At 41.9% G+C, this 17,300-nt stretch overlaps 1 protein-coding gene across 3 annotated transcripts in view; it reads left to right on the top strand.

Annotated features, from left to right (window-relative positions):
* Positions 1-22: 22 nt before the first annotated feature.
* Positions 23-17,300, top strand: part of efl1 (elongation factor like GTPase 1) — a 237,538-nt gene continuing 220,260 nt past the window's right edge. For 2 of the 3 annotated variants that reach the window (XM_033050218.1, XM_033050219.1), the window contains exons 1-7: positions 110-165; positions 746-849; positions 2,351-2,418; positions 4,336-4,420; positions 7,372-7,505; positions 7,830-7,967; positions 11,142-11,356. In XM_033050218.1, the coding sequence (XP_032906109.1) occupies positions 759-849; positions 2,351-2,418; positions 4,336-4,420; positions 7,372-7,505; positions 7,830-7,967; positions 11,142-11,356 (731 nt within the window). In that variant the 5' untranslated portion in view covers positions 110-165; positions 746-758. Of the gene's footprint in view, positions 166-745; positions 850-2,350; positions 2,419-4,335; positions 4,421-7,371; positions 7,506-7,829; positions 7,968-11,141; positions 11,357-17,300 lie in introns of all 3 variants that reach the window. The other variant, XM_033050217.1, reaches the window with a different exon arrangement.

A 17,300-nucleotide genomic window follows, 5' to 3' on the forward strand; every position in this document is an offset into this window, starting at 1 on the left:
GAGAGGGCTTTGCTGCCACCGCCGCCTCTATTGTGCGGGCAGCGTCTCCAGCCCGGCAACGGTCGCCTGGCAACCAACGCGTCCCGGCAACGGCGCCGCGTCACGCTCTACGTCACGGGTCAGAGGTGAGCGGCCTGTGCCGGGCTGGAGCCTGGTGGCGGTAAGGTGAGTGTTCGCTCCCCGGTCCCCTCGCCCCCCCTTACCCCGCTCCACACTCCCCCCCCCCCCCCCTACTCACTCCTCATTCCCCCTCCTCACTCACTCCCTCTTCACACTCCTGCTTATTCCATCCTCTCCATCATTCCTTACTTCCCCCTCTTCCCTCTCTCCCTCTCCCCCTCTCCCCCTCCCCCCCTCTCCCCCTCTTCCCTCTTCCCTCTTCCCTCTCTCCCTCTCCCCTCTTCCCTCTCTCCCTCTCTCCTCTGCCCTCTTCCCTCTTCCCTCTTCCCTCCTCCCCCTCTTCCTCTCTCCCTCTCCTCTCCCTCTCCCCTCTTCCCTCTCCTCTCTCCTCTCCCTCTCTCCCTCTCCCTCTTCCCTCTCCCTCTCCCTCTCCCTCTCCCTCTCCCTCTCCCTCTCCTCTCCCCTCTCCCCTCTCTCCCTCCCCCTCTCTCCCCCCTTCCCCCTCTTCCCTCCCTCCCCCATGAGGGGCATGCAAATTGTAGATCAGGAATTGAGGTTCTATTATTATTATTAATACGAGTAACAAAATATTTAGTGTCATCAATTAATTTGTATGTCATTACAGAATTGAAGTGAAAATGGGTCACACTCACTTGGCAAACATTGTTGATCTACAAAAGAATACTGCCAACATCCGCAATTTCTGCATAGTAGCTCATGTGGACCATGGTAAGATTTCTCTCTTGACGTCTTAAAACATTTTTTTCTTATCGGTTAAATTATTGGATTGCAAAATGTAGACATCAATGTGTGTAACGTCATAGATAAAATCAAAAGAGTCTCAAGGATGATCTCAACTAGAAATGTCACCCATTCCATCTCTCCAGAAATGCTACCTGTCCCACTGAGTTGCTCCAGCATTTTGTGTCTGTCTCTGATTCATATATTTGTTCATTTTCCCCACTAAGTTCTTGCCAATAGTCAAGCATGTGTTAAATATCCTCACAATCCAGATTATGCATCTTGAAGATTGCTGTTTTTATTGTCAATATTGTTCTGTTTTGACCATGGGCCAATATGTTGCATTGGGAGTTAAATACCCTGCATGGTGCAAGATTCTTTCAATATGTGTATTTGATATTATGGATTTGCATCATGTAGATTTAATGATAAGTGTACCACTAAAACATTGAATTGTATGTGTCATTTGTTAAAACATTTAAAAGCAATACACTGGAAACCGGAAATCTCAATTTTGGAGACAGAAGCAGTGTTACGATTTCAAACTTTCATGAGAGTCGGGAATAGTTGGAGACAGAGGTTGTATTCAAGAGAGAATTAGATATAGTTCTCAGGGATAACGGAATCAAAGGATATGGGGAGAAAGCAGGAACGGGGTATGGATTTTGGATGATCAGCCATGATCATATTAAATGGCTCGAAGGGTCGAATGGCCTACTCCTGCATCTATTTTCTATGTTTCTTTAGGGCAGTCATCCACAGAAGAGACTACATTGAGGAATACATTCTATTGAATAGAAAGAAGTAAATGACTGAAGATAGACACAAAATGGTGGAGTAACTCAGTGGGACAGGCAGCATCTCTGGAGAGAAGGAATGGGTGACTTTCGGGTCGAGACCCTTCAGTAAATTACTATCATGCAGCATTGGATGATGAGAAATACAAAGATGAAAGGCCGGGTGGGGCGTCTCCTGTGGTTGCACAAAGGCAGGGATTCGTGTTGTTAGATTAAACAGAGTAAGTGAACGTCATGGAAGGGAATGTGCCTTCAGAGTTCTGAAAGTGAAGAGGACGCGATGATGTGAAACTGCATAATTGTATTCAACCCCCTCTGGCCTCGTTCCATTGTCCTTTTACAGATTTGTACAAAAATTCTGAAAACGTTATCATCTTTCATATCATGCTGTTTGTGCACCATTGATGTCTATTTAAACTCTAGAATTACCTGTTTATTTTCTATAAACCACTCCTTAACCCTTGACTCTACAGTATGTCCAAGATTTTGATTATCTGCTCTAAATTCTCTTCTTTTGTCTAAGGTTTTTTGATTTTTATTTGATTGCATTTGAATGTGTTATTTGAATGCATCTTATTGTCGCAATAAATGACTGATTATAATTTAAGGAATATTCCTACATGTGTTTTGTGGAATTTATTACTTCAAATATGTCTTTGTGGCTAATGTGTTTGTATTGTTATCATTTATAGGTAAAACTACCTTAGCTGACAGCCTTATTGCTAGCAATGGGATCATTTCTAATCGACTTGCAGGAAAGGTAAGCGGATAGATATTTAGGTGAGATTTTTACAAATAATCTTTGGGTCTTGACCCGAAACGTCGCCTATTCCTTTGCTCCTTTGATGCTGATTTTCTCCAGCTTTTTTGTCTACCTTCGATTTTTATATAGCAACTTTTATAAAGCAACTTTCACGTTCCAGTTAGATGACTGGGAATGAAACACCGGCCCTGTTGTAAGATAGGGAACGCAGCAGGTATTTTCCTCACAGCAAGGTCTGCATGTATACTGGGTAATGGCTAGACAGTCTGCTTTAATGATTTTGGTTCAGGATTAAACATTGACCAGGATTCTGGAGTGTGCCTTTCTTGGAGTAGCGTCACAAGATCTATTATGTACACCAGGTTCTTAATTTAATGTGTTTTCAATGAATAGCTCCTCTGACAGACGGTACAGCAATGAAATGTCAGTGTAGAATTTGTATTCAGGTATAGTAATGCTACTTCTTCTTGTGTATGGCGTGCACACCCTAAAGTTAGAGGTTAACTTGTTCTATTTGATCTAGATTGTGCACGTCGGGTTAATTGCATTAGTCGAACAGGGCGGACCACTTGAAGGTTGCAATCTCCCAACCCATAATGCTACAGTTACAATGTTAATACATCCACTTCTGGAATTGGGGATTAACATGAGATTGGAGTGGAGATGGAATATTTGGGAGGCTCATTTTCTGTAGAATCATGTCCATTGTGAACTAAATTGCTCTGTTGTAGATTTACTGTCGCTAGAAACTGACCAGTCCTCAGCTGCAGGAACTTGGTTGTTGCTTTATGGTACCAGTTCACTGCCTTGACGAAGTTTTAATATCAAACATGATGCAGTCTTTTAGAATACTAGCAACATGCTGATAGTGGTAACTGAAAGGATGTATGAAACACGTCATGAACAATGAAGTCAACATTTTTGCTACATTGTGCAGGAGTATGTGAGTGGAAGAATTGTGCATTCTTGTAATGGGAAAGACAAAAATGTTTGATGATTTCTAAGCTGTCATTTTTGGGGAGTACCAACACAAGCTGGGAACATAATTGGCTGTCCATCTCTTTAAGGGCCTGTCCCACTTGGCAACTGCCGGCATCATTGAATGATGTATCAGGTCATCGAAAATGTTGCAGCATGATGCGGCAGTGATGACGTATGAGGTACGGTGTTTTTTCAAGTGTCGCAACATTTTTTTTGTCGCCACTGGATTTTGAAATGTTCAAAATCTTTGGGCGACGCTGATATGATGCCAGCAGTCGCCGAAAAAATCGCCAAGTGGGACAGACCCTTAAGTTACCTTGGTGTGCAGCTTTCCAGGCAAAGGAGATTAGCTGAATATATGAGAACTCATTTCGAAAATATAATTTATAGTGAATAATAGTTTCAGGTATTTGAAGTCAATGTTAGTTGTTTTTGTCAAGGGACATACAGCTTTGTGCATCATTGTATTTCTTTTTAATCAAAAAGCTGCTGTCAAGCTTTAATACATGGCCATTGACTCAACCTGCTCTATAACAACACAAAATATTTCCCATGGGAAGTTGGACTAAGTTTGTTCTGAGGCCACTTTAGAGGCTAATTATTTTCCTTGAAAATGTCTCAAGATTTTCATCTACTTTCCCATTTCTTTATTTTCTCAACAAACTCTTCAGTTATCGTGCTACATCATAATATACCATGTTATGGTTTGTGTATACTTGAAGTTTTTCCACTTGCGATTTGTTTATATATTTTTGAAAATATTATTCTTGTTGAGTCGTGACAATTAAATGGATTGACAGTTAAGTGTTGCAAAAAATAACTCAATTGATTTGTGAAAATTGCAGCAGTAACTTGTGGACAGGATTTAAATTCCTCACACGTTGAATAAATCTATTGAAAATATTAAGCATGTGTAATTCTTGCTCGTTATAGTTACGATATATGGATAGTCGAGAAGATGAGCAGATCAGAGGAATCACAATGAAATCCAGTTCTATATCGTTGCACTTCAATACAGGTAAATTATTTAGTAGAATTGCACACAATGGTATAATTGAATTATGTACAACAGGATCCGCATTGATGATAGACACAAAATGCTGGAGTACCCTCAGCGAGACAGGCAGCATCTCTGGAGAGAAGGAATGGGTGACGTTTCGGGTCGAGACCCTTCTTCAAACCCGAAACGTCACCCATTCCTTCTCTCCAGAGATGCTGCCCGTCCCGCTGAGGTACTCCAGCATTTTGTGTCTATCTTCGATTTAAACCAGCATCTGCAGTTCTTTCCTACACAGATGTTGTGTTTGATTTGCTGTTTGCCAGAACAATTAAAAGCAGATCACATTTCTTTGCTCCCTTCCAATAGCCATGGATGTTCCTGAATGTCAACTATTTATCGATAATTTTTCCTCGTATGAAGTGTAGCTGTCATTTAAATCACTCTATTTTTATTCCCACAAAAATTAGTTTCTCTTGCTTTTGTTGAATTGGTCCCTGATCAGGTGAAAGTTTTACATTTATATTCTCTCAAAATCTTATGTTGTTTAAAAGGTCTTCTTTACAGTATGGTGTGCATTGCAGATTAGTAATCAGGAAACGTAGATTAATAATGCAGAGATCTGAGTTCCGATCCAAATTCAATTAGTAACCTGGATATTTTTTTTCATATTGGTCCTTTCTAATAATGTCCATAATACTATCAAATTGTCATTGAAACCCAACTGGTTCACTAATATTCTTCATGGAAAGACATTTGCTCTCCTTACCAAGTCAGGCCTGTTTATGGTTGATGCCTGAATGCCCTTTCATTTTGTGGAGTGAATTAGTTCAGTGAGGCTGTTGTGGGTTTTATCACAGCATCGTAAAGTTATATAGCACGGAAACAAGCCATTTGATTCAACTTGTCTTTGCCAACCAAGTTGATAACCTGAGCTAGGGTTTTGACCCGAAACGTTGCCTATTTCCTTCGCTCCATAGATGCTGCCTCACCCGCTGAGTTTCTCCAGCGTTTTTGTCTACCTAGTCCCATTTGCCTGTGTTTGGCCTATATTACACTAAACATTTCCTACCCGTGTACCTGTCTAAATGTATTTTAAACATTGTAATCATACCCGCCTCTGCGGCTTCCTTTGACAGATTGTTCTATATTCCCACTGCCCTCCATGTTAAATGATGCCCCTCGGATCCCTTTTAAATCGTTCCACTTTCATTTTAATCACATTTCTAGGTTTATGCTTCCATACCCTAAGAAAAGGACTGTGACCATTCATCTTATCATTGACACTCATGATTCTATATACCACTATAATGTCACCCCACGGCCTCCTTAGTTCCAGGGATGAAAGCCCCAGCCTATCCAACCTCTCCTGGTAACTCAATCACTCCAGTCCAGGTAGCGTTGTTGTGAATCTTTAATGCACTCTCTCCAGGTTCGTGACATTGTTTCCTGTAGCTGAGTGAACAGAACTGCACACAATATCCAAGTGTGTGTCACCAACTACTTGTATGGTTGTAACATGGCATTCCAATCCCGATACTCAATGTCCTGATCAATGAAGGCAAACGTGCCCAAATGTTGGGAAAGCTAGCTCTATAAAAAAAAGTTCTTCAGGTAATAACCAAAGGTGGCTCTATGCCAGGAAATCACAATTGTGGTTATCTTTTGTTTGCAGTTACTAATAAAGGACTATAGGAAGGTTGCCACAATATAATCCTTGACGTCCCAACATGATTACTTAATTGCAACACTTCATTCATGAATGTGGCTTCCACTAAATAGGAAAGCAGGAAAGCATTTAATTGAAACTTAAGGCTTTACAAATGTCCAGATGTTGTAGCGGTAATCAGCTTTATAGATTTGGAAGTGGAAGTCTAGTGGCATATGGGAGAAACATTCTAAATACACTGTGTGTTGGAAGGAACTGCAGATGCTGGTTTAAACCAAAGGCCGATACAGAAAGGTGGAGTAACTCAACGGGTCAGCCAGCTTTTCTCCAGAGATGTTGCCTGACCCTCTTGAGTTACTCCAGCTTTCATCCTGAATACATTATTTTCTTCACCAGTTACTGTGTGTACTCTCAAAAGAATGCTCAGGTCACTCTGACTTTCCAAACTTGCAGCCTTTACCACCAAGAAGGACAGACAATAGCAGCAACTGAATGGGAACACCGTCACCTGTAGGTTCTCCACCTCCACATCATGCATCACCCTGACATGGAAATATATCACTGGCCCTTGACTGTCACCTGGTCCAGGTGCTGCACACCAGCAGGACTGGAGCAGTTCAATAACGTGGCTGACCACTACTTCTCAAGGGCAGTTTGTGGTGGGCAACTAATACTGGCCTTGCTGGGGGCTGCTAAATCCTAAAAATGAATAGTTAACAGTATTTTTGTGGTATTTTTTATAATATCACAATATTTTCAGAGTTCTTTTAGTTTATTTTTAGTTTAGAGATACAGCGTGGAAACAGGCCCTTCGGCCCACCAAGTTCATGCTGACCAGTGATGCCCGTTCACTAGTTCTATCCCACACTCGCGGCAATTTACAGAAGCCAATTAACCTACAAACCTGTAGGTCTTTGGAGAGTGGGAGGAAACTGGAGCACTAAGGGGTAAACCCCACGCAGTCATAGAGAGAATGTGTAAACTCCTTACAGACAACACCCATCGTGAGTATGAAACCTGGAACTCTGGTGCTGTAAGGCAGCAACTCTACCGATTCGCCACTGTGCCACCCTGAAAGGATCTTCTTATGCCTTAATTAGTTTAATTCATTAAGAATGAAAAGTTACATATGTCCCTTTGGGAATTTTGTTGATGAATGGCACCCATTCATTCGAGCCTGATAATCACCACTAGCAGTTATAGGATTTAAAAGATAGATTAATGAATGATTGCACTCCAGGTATGAATAATGAATAGAAAAATGGCTTGTGGAAGATAGTACATGTTGACTTGTGTTTCACAGATAATCAAGAATATCTCATCAATATGATCGATTCCCCAGGCCACGTGGATTTCTCCTCTGAAGTATCCACTGCTGTGCGAGTATGTGATGGTGCTGTGGTTGTTGTCGATGTTGTCGAAGGTGTCTGCCCTCAGGTAAACTCAGGGAATATGCACTTTAACCATTGACAATTTGCAACATCTATTTTAATATGAAATTGAGAGTCGGTGCCTACCCGGGGTATTAGATTTGGTTGAGAAAATTTGCCTCACGAGATTTCCTAATTACTGCAGTATGAAATTATTTCCCCAAGCTAGTTTTTCACAGGCACTGTTACCAATAATTTTTTGGCATGTTGCCGGCTAAATAGATGATCTAGAATGCATCAGTGCTGTTTTAATGCTGAAACAACAATAATTTAATTTGATTACTGTGAATAATCTGAATAGAAGTGAGAACTTTTGCTGTTTCATTTTCAGACTCAGGCAGTGTTGCGCCAGGCCTGGTTGGAGAACATTCGCCCAGTTTTAGTCATTAACAAAATCGATCGGCTGATCACTGAACTAAAACTAACTCCTCTTGAAGCTTATATTCAATTGCAGAAGATTCTGGAGCAGGTAAGAAATATTGGCTTATTGTGCTCATTTAAAAAGTTATTCTGCACAATTCCTGTGTATTTTGTCAGTGCTAAAATGTGTGTTTTTCTATGCATGCCATTGTACTGTGATGTAGATAAATGTTTATATGACACACGCACGCACGCACACACACACACACACACACACACACACACACACACACACACACACACCTACCTGTACGTGTTTGGAGTGTGGGAGGAAACTAAATTTCTCTGACAAGACCCACGTAGTTCACGAGGAGAATGTACAAACTCTGTACAGACAATATCCGTAGTGAGGATCGAACGCGGATCTCTGGCGCTGTGAGGTAGCAGTTCTACCCGCTGTGCCAACGTGCAGCCATTAGTGCTGCGGACTTTTAATTACTTTGGCAATCTGCGGCCAAGGAGATTTGCAAGCTGCGAATGTGAGGGAATTGATGAAGAGTCAGGAAATACCAGGAGAACTTAAACAGAATAATGTGGTGCCCAGATTCACAGCGTGTATCGGTCATCAGTCTCCCTTCCTATCCAACTAGAATAATAGGTCTGATTGGTTGAGGCACATGCACGCTATAGGAAGTTGTTAAGAAAAAGGAGAGGATATACCTGAAGGTAGATAAATATACCTGAAATGGGGAGGATATACCTGAATGTAACATTCAAGGTTCAATGAAATAAAATTTAATTTATAGTGTAAGAAGGAACTACAAAGGCTGATTCACACCGAAGAAAGATCACCCATTCCTTCTCTCCAGAGATGCCACCTGTCCCGCTGAGTTACTCCAGAATTTTGTGTCTATCGTCGGTGTAAACCAGCATCTGCAGTTCGTTCCCACACATGACTTGGTGGTATCTGTGGACTGAACCAGGACTCCCAAACTAAAGCGACAGAACCGAGAAAGCAGGGGAAGGGGTGATTGGCTGTTAAGTAAAACGAGAAATAATGGAAACTAAAAGATAAAGCTCAAAGTAAGGCAAAGGGTAACAAAAATAAACTGATAACATTATTTTAAACAAGCAATATGCAAAATAAACATTTAAGAAAGCAAGCAAGTGCAACAGAAGGAAGGAATTAATACTATTTTCACTGCAGCGAAGGACATTATTTTGTATTGTAGATGATTATACCTGCATGATCATTCAAGGATAATTGCCAGTGACTCTTGGTCTCAGCTGTCTAAGGAGGAACCCGGGGCATGTTCCATATCATCTCGCACTAATTAAATTAAACACAGTACTGAAAATGAAACCCATCTGCGATATAATACATTTATTTCTCTACTCGTTCTAAGTGATGGAAGAAGATTTAAAGAAATATTTCAACAGATGGCTTACAGATGACAACGCAATTATGGTTGCACTGCTTCCACAGTCACCTTTGACCCATGCAGGATATGAACCTTAACGTGACCTATTATGAGTTTGCTGATTATTTGGCACCGATGGGTTCAGAAACCAATTCATCATAGAGCAATATGTTGCATTAAGCAGCACAATAATTTAGAGTCTTGTTTAACAGTAAGTTATTTGTAATCCATTTAAACCGGGTATCTCCTGTGTGCTGTTAAGACTGTAAATTAGCTGCCGTGATTGCTGGAAAGATAATTAGCAACTTCAATCAAAGAAGTAATTCTATGACACCCAAATGCTTCCATCTAGATCTTTATACAAAATGAATTGTTGCTGAAATGATTGCTGTGCCATGTATTTTGCTCCATTTTGATTGAGAATAATGAATTGATAATATAAAGGCATTTCGCACCAGGAATGTCTCGTTTAGTAGGCATAAATGTGAAGTGGTTTTATCACTAAAATTTGACTTATGGAGGATTTATGATGATTTGGTGTCTGTTCAAAGAATGATAATCGTATATCTGGTTAACTTATTTATGCATGAACAGCATGTCCCGAATTTCCTCCTACCTAATGGAGTAACTTTTGCATTGCTGTTGTGGATTTGTAATTATGTGTGGCGGCCAGTTTGTACAAAGCATCACAAGCAGAAATGAATGACCGACGAGGTGATGTGTTGTTAGTGTCAGCCAGTCTACTGGCAACACTCCATCCCTGTGTTTGAATCAAGCTAAGACAACCTTGCTGTCAGCTTGAGCCAACAAAATATGAGCCCTCTCCAGTCCTAATTTTGTAAAAGGAATTTTTTTAAAGTGTTGATTGGTAAAGTTATAAAATATAAAACTGGCATTTCATAGGCATATGGGGAGAATCTGCAAAAAGAACCTTGTTTGACATAAATTTCTAAAGCCACTGATGAAAGTCCAAGTTAATTGTACTCAGAAGATAAATTTGCGGCATAGGGAAAGATAACATGAAATTGAAAATAACTTTTTTCTTTGCATATTATAAGCATTCATTCATTTAAGGGTAGCAGATGTTTAGAATTACTGTTGTAGGATTCATTTCCGTGGAAAAAAAAAAGTGAGTTCAGAGTTGGGCTGTACTGGTAATCTGCTGACAGACTTCTTGCTATTGTATCTCCTGTACCATAGACCAAAGCCTGTACTTGGTCAGGGAAAATCTTACATGAAAGCAATATAATATTGCAAGCTAGAGGAAGAGTCTTGGGAATGGCAGAGTGAATTAATCTGGAAAGTGACCTTTAGACCACTTCAGGCTTTAGAGATACAGGCCCTTCAGCCCATCGAATCCACACGGACCAGTGATCACCCCAATACTAGCACTATTCGACACACTGGGGACAATTCACAATTTTTACCAAAGTCAATTAACCTACAAACTTGTACATCTTTGGAGTGTGGGAGGAAACCGGAGAAAGCCCACGTGGTCACAGGGAGAACGTACAAACTCCGTACAGACAGCACCCGTAGTCAGGATCGAACCCGGGTCTCTGACGCTGTAAGACAGCAGCTCTACCACTGCGCCACTGTGCCGCCCTAAGAGATCTATGTCTTTTTTTCTTAATAACACTTGCAAACTGAATAAATTAGGAAAATATTTGATTTGAGCTCAATATTATGTATATTGCGGTTGTTTGTGTCTGAAGCCTTTAGAATAATAACAGAAATGAAGTTTGTGGTGCTATCACACACATCTTTTTAAATGTGAGCAGCATATTCTGTTTTCTTTAAAATGATTTGCCAAGTAAAAATATGAATTTCTTTCATTGGACAATAATATCTGAATATTTTAGGTAAATGCGGTAACTGGGAGTCTTTTTACTTCCAAAGTATTGGAATCAAGAGCAGAGATGGATGTCACACGAGAGCCTACTTCAGACTGGACGACTAGTGGGCAGATTTATGACTGGAGCGCTGGTCTGGAAGAAACAGATGATTCGCACCTCTACTTCGCCCCAGAGCAAGGGAATGTGGTTTTTGGAAGTGCTATTGATGGCTGGGGCTTCAGGTATGCACTTATTTTTAAAAACCTCCTTCAATCAGGAAGCATAAATGCTGAGAACACACATATTAGGTCTGCTGAATGCATAGTCAATCTGAAGCTACCGAAAAATTAGTTGTGTGATTGGAATGTATTTGCCTAAAGAAATTGGAAAGGGCCTGTCCCACTTACGCGATTATTTTCAGCGACTGCCGGCACCCGTCATAGTCGCAGCAGGTCGGCGAAAACTTTCAACATGTTGAAAATCCAGAGGCGACCAGAAGAAGGTACGACTCTTTGGGCGACTACTCACGACCATGCAGGCTTCACCCTGCGACATGAGCAGCAGGAAACTGTAGCATCCGTAGAAAACCCATGCAGGTCACAGGGAGAATGTACAAACTCCGTACAGACAGCACCCGTGGTCAGGATCGAACCCGCGTCTCTGGTGCTGTCAGGCAGCAACTCTACCGCTGCCCTTCACAAGTTGTGAAGAAGGTTTCATTTGCACATAACCTAAGCTACAGAGCAGCCTCATTCCGATAGGGGTGACAGGGCCCAGATCACACTAGAGGGCCAGGGAATGAGCCAGACTGCTGTACACAGACTAGAGTTAATCCAGTGGTCACCCAAGCCATGCACGATTGAGATATTCACTAAATTAAAACTTAGTTGAAACAGTGATTACTTTATTAGATGTAAAGTGGATCCTGCAACTTATCTTTAAATTGCACAGGTTTTGAGGGCATGGGTATGGTAATTAGGGAAATAATATTTGTCCACATGGAGAAATCTAAAACCGGCCTTGTGGTTTTAGAATAGAGATTGCCCATTTAAGGCAAAGATGAAGAGTAATTTCTTCCTTCAGTGTTGTGAATATTTGGATTTCTGTACCCCAGAGATCTGTGGAGGCTATTATAGAATGCATATAATCATGGCTGAGTCTGAAAGGGTTTTGAAATGTGGGGGAGTTTACACTAATGAAGACCAAACAGAAATGTAGAGTTGGAGCCAAGATCTGATCAGTCTGATTTTATGAATTGTAATATAGACTCAAGGGTCTGCATGGCTATTTCTTGAACTTTTATATTAGAAAGTTTGAAATGTAGCTCTTCTATCTCTGCTTCCCTGTCCCAAATATGGCTGAAAGTTGGGAGCGGAAATGTATTATTTTAAATCTGGTGCTTCCATGAATTGTAAAGGTGAATACAGGTGAATAGCTTTCCTTTCTCGTTTTATACAAAATTCATTTTCATGTTCTGGGTATTGCTTACGCCAGCCTTTATTAACTGTTTTAAATTTCTAATGACAAGATGTTGGTGAGCTGCTTTTTTTGTTGGAGTTGGTTATTGCCTGAAATTCTAGTATGAATCCCATCCACCTCCATCCAGGAGCCCCAGCAGCTCTTCCCCATGCTGCTTGACCCGCTGAGTTCCTCCAGCACTTTGTGTTCTTGCTCAAGGCTCTAGCATTTGCAGTGCCTTGTATCTTTCTGTTCATGTCTGAATGTTGTTGATGTCATGGTGCATGCAGGTGTGGACTGATTTGTTTCTACAAGTTTTGTGAATTGATTATGCAATCAATTGCAAATAAGCTCATTGCTGACCTTATGATGGCAGGAAGATCACTGGTGCAACAGCTGAAGATGCTCAATTCTAGGACCCTGCACTGATGACCACCTGGAATTAAGCCCTAAATTTTTTAGGAAATTACTTGATCTACATTATGTAAATTTATTCCTAGCACAAACATGTTAACTTGCGCTTCATTTGCACCTCCTCCAACCTCATCTGCTGTATCCGCTGATCCAGGTGTGGACTCCAATATATCGGCGAGACAATAGGCAATAGACAATTGGTGCAGGAGTAGGCCATTTGGCCCTTTGAGCCAGCACCGCCATTCAATGTGATCATGGCTGATCATCCCCAATCAGTACCCCGTTCCTGCCTTCGCAGACCAAGCGCAGGCTCGGCGATCTTTTCGCTGAACACCTCCACTCAGTCCGCCTGAACCTACCTGATCTCCCGGTTGCTAAACACTTCAACTCCACTTCCCGTTCCCTTTCTGTCCTGGGCCTCCTCCACTGTCAGAGTGAAGCCAGCACACATTGGAGGAACAGGTTCTCATATTTCGCTTGGGCAGCTTACACCCCAGCGGTATGAATATTGACCTCTAACTTCAAGTATCCCTTGCTTTCCCTCTTTCTCCATCTCACTCCCATCCTAGTTCTCCGACCAGTCTGGCTGTCCTCTTGATTAAATGTTATCTTTGTATGCTTCGTTGTCACTATCCCCTCGCTAACAATGCTACATTCTACATTTTACTTGAACTTCGGCCCCTTTGATGTCCAGTTTTCACACCTTACCCTTCCATATCTCTGTGTCTCCCTCTCCCCGACTCTCAGTCTGAAGAAGGGTCTTCAGAAACGTCACCCATTCCTTCTCCCCAGAGATGCTGCCTGTTCTGCAGAGTTACTCCAGCATTTAGTGTTCTACATTGTAAACCAGCATCCTCATCACCTTGCTACACATGTTAATAAGTACATTTGTTACTTTTAAAATTCATTTTAAAATGTTAATTATTTATATCCATTTGAACAGTTTTTATAGGTCTCCAAACTACAGAGACAATTAAACATTGGATTCAGAAACCAAACTGCTCGAGGGGTTATAATGTCATTGTTTAGGTTTTCGTAATCACTTTCAAGGTCAGTTCATTGTCAGGTGTACCAATTAAGGTACAGTGACATTTGAGTTACCATACAGCCACACTAAGTGAAAAGCAACAAGGCACACAGCCACATAAAACATCCATCACAGAGGATTCCACATTCCTCACCGTGATGGAAGGCAATAAAGTTCAATCTTCTTCCTCTTTATTCACTTAAACCGAGTTGTTCAAATGGTCCTGTTTTGGAAATGCATCCAGTGCCTTTTCTCTTGTCAATGCAGTCGGGATAATTTACTTTTACTGTTTAGAATTCCATGGACATTGTGACCTTAGTTTTGCTTCGGCATTTGTTTGGTACTTTTGCAGGAGTATCTGTTTTACTATTATTTTGACTGTTTCAAGAAGTATGTTGAATTTTCATTTCTTTAATTGCCAAGATCCCATGGTACAGTAAATCTTGTCAAACTTTATCTGTTGGGTGAAGAAAAGTTGCAGCTTGTTTGACGTGCAAGAAGGCTTTTTAAATTGAATGGTGTTGGACAAAGGAAAGACAAATACAATGCATGTTATAGTTTAGTTTAGAGATACAGCGCAGAAACAGGCCCTTCGGCCCACCAGGTTCGCACAGATCAGCGATCCCTCCACACTAACACTATCCAGCACACACTAGGGACAATTTACATTTATCCAAAGCCAATTCACCTACAAAACTGTACGTCTTTGGAATGTGAGAGGAAACCGAAGATCTCGGAGGAAACCCACGCAGGTCATGGGAAGAACGTACAAACTCCGTACAGGCAGCACGTGTAGTCAGGATCGAACCCAGCTCTCTGGCGCTGTAAGGCAGCAACTCTACCGCTATGCCACCATTTTAAATGTATATAGTGAGCCTAGAAACAATTGGACCATGTTAAATTCAAAACATTGAATGACATTTAGAAATGTAATCTTCGATGTATAATTTTACTTCGGAGTCACGTGAGTGACTACGTGAAGAAGGGCCGTCCGTCTGCGTGCGCGTCATTACGTCTGAAAGCAACGCACACAACGGACAGGAGCGGCACTGCGACCTCCCAGCCGTTGGGATTTAAAAAAGGCGGCAGGTAAGAAAAGTTGAACCACTTACCCTGCGCTTTCTGTTCGGGCTAAAGAAGTGATTTTTCTTTCAGAGCCCCAAAAATGTCAAAGAGAAGGTCCGCGGGGAAACCAGCTGCCGAAGACCGCAGCGTTCCGGTAGCGGACGACGCTCATTCTCGCCGACATTGCTGCCGGCGTTAGAACCGGCAGGAGCAGACTTGGTGCAGGAGATCAGCACCGTGGTGGTCCCGGCGGGACGTAAAACCACCCATAAGTCTGCCAGACCCGTAGACTCGGATGAGTCCGGGGAAGAGGGAAACCCTCCCTCATCGGGAAGCGTCCGAGGACGACTCTCCCACATGGAGCAGCTGGTGGAGAAGCTGCTCCACAATGATAAACTCCGGAGAAAGGAGCATTATCAGCACGAGTCCCATTTACAGACCGTGCCAGCAGCCTCATACTCTGGGCAGCAATATGTCTTTCCCATGGAAGGGGGAAGTACATACGGGGATTACCCGGACTCAGAGTTTGGAAGCACAGGGGGGGATCACTCCCAGGAGGGACTGGAGGAAGTACCCTTACAATCAACTAAATTTGCGATCTCCACAGCACTGGGAGCACCCTTGGATGAAGACCTAGCAAGTAACATCAACTACTTGGCGTCTCATCAACTCAAGGATCTTGTCATGGAAGAAACCCTAAACAGGTACCCCCCACCATCAAACTGTGCTTCCCTCAAGGTACAAGCGATGAACCGCATAATTTGGGGACAAATAGGTCCCATAATCAGGAACCAGGAACTGAAGTTCCAAAAAGTGTTAAACCTGCTGGGGTCAGGAATCACTTTGTTTGCAGGAGGTGTGGAAGGAGGCATCCTCACTGAGCGGGAGCAGGATACCATGGCACTGCTATGTAATGCCCGCTTCGAAATAAACTGCAGACGGAAAGAGGCTATAAAACAGCTCTCGGCGTTTTACACCTAGAGAGCCAGGCACCGGAGGAAGATTCACCCCTGAGACAAGGTCTTTTTTAGGGGCAGGCCCCAGCAGGCCGACAGCGAGGATGAGGAGAGAGCAACCACCAGCTCTGCTCCCCAAACCTCGCGGACGAAAGCCAGCACCACGACGCCAGTAACAACAGAGGTAAGTCAAACCAGTTCCTCAGGGAACATACCAAACGAACCTCACTTACAGGTGGGGGGAAGGTTGAAATACTTCTTAAAAGAATGGTGTTGGGTTACTAAGGATCCATTCATACTGCACAGTATAGAAGGATTCAAAATTGAGTTCAATTTAAATTTATCACCACCACCAACACATTCTAATACTCGCACATATGTCTTTTCCCAAAAAGAGACAATGGATATACAAAAAGAAATTGAAACGCTATCTGACAATAATGTCATTGAGAGGTCATACACAGAACCTCACCAATTTATATCCAATATTTTTCCAAAAGAGAAAAAAGATGGAGGGATCCGTATTATTTTGGATCTTACAGAACTAAATACATATGTGCAACACAAACACTTTAAAATGGACAATTTTGGAACAGCAAATCAGTTGGTTTCCAAAAATGGCTATATGGCATGCATCGACCTAAAAGATGCATACTATTCGGTGTCTATTCACAAAGAATATAGGAGATATTTGAAGTTTACCTGGATGGGTCAATTATGGCAATACAAGGCTCTGCCAAATGGATTGACATCAGCCCCTAGACTGTTTACCAAATTACTTAAACCAATTCTGGGGCTGCTAAGATCTCAAAATCACATAGTCATGGCATATTTGGATGACATTTTCATCTTTGGAGTTACCAAAGAATTGGCGGAAGCAACAGTCAAGGCAACCAAAACCCTGTTTGAAAAACTTGGGTTTCTAATCCATCCAGTAAAATCAAAATTAACTCCTACCAAGGTAATTGATTATCTAGGATTTACTATCAACACAGTAACCATGTTGGTGACTTTGCCAAAAGGCAAACAAAAAGACTTGAGGAAAGCCTGCAATGATCTGATAGAAAAACACAAACCAACTATCAGACAAACAGCAAGTGCCATTGGCAAATTGGTAGCTGCCTTTCCTGCAGTACGCTACGGACCTTTGCATTACCAGCATTTACAGCGGGCTAAGGAACGAGCATTGAAATTGCATGCAGGTCAGTTTGGCAAATCAATGCGGTTACCAGCTGAAGCCATTATTGAACTACAATGGTGGATGGC

This window comes from Amblyraja radiata, chromosome 34 (assembly GCF_010909765.2).
Source record: "Amblyraja radiata isolate CabotCenter1 chromosome 34, sAmbRad1.1.pri, whole genome shotgun sequence".
In the NCBI taxonomy this organism is placed as follows: domain Eukaryota; kingdom Metazoa; phylum Chordata; class Chondrichthyes; order Rajiformes; family Rajidae; genus Amblyraja; species Amblyraja radiata.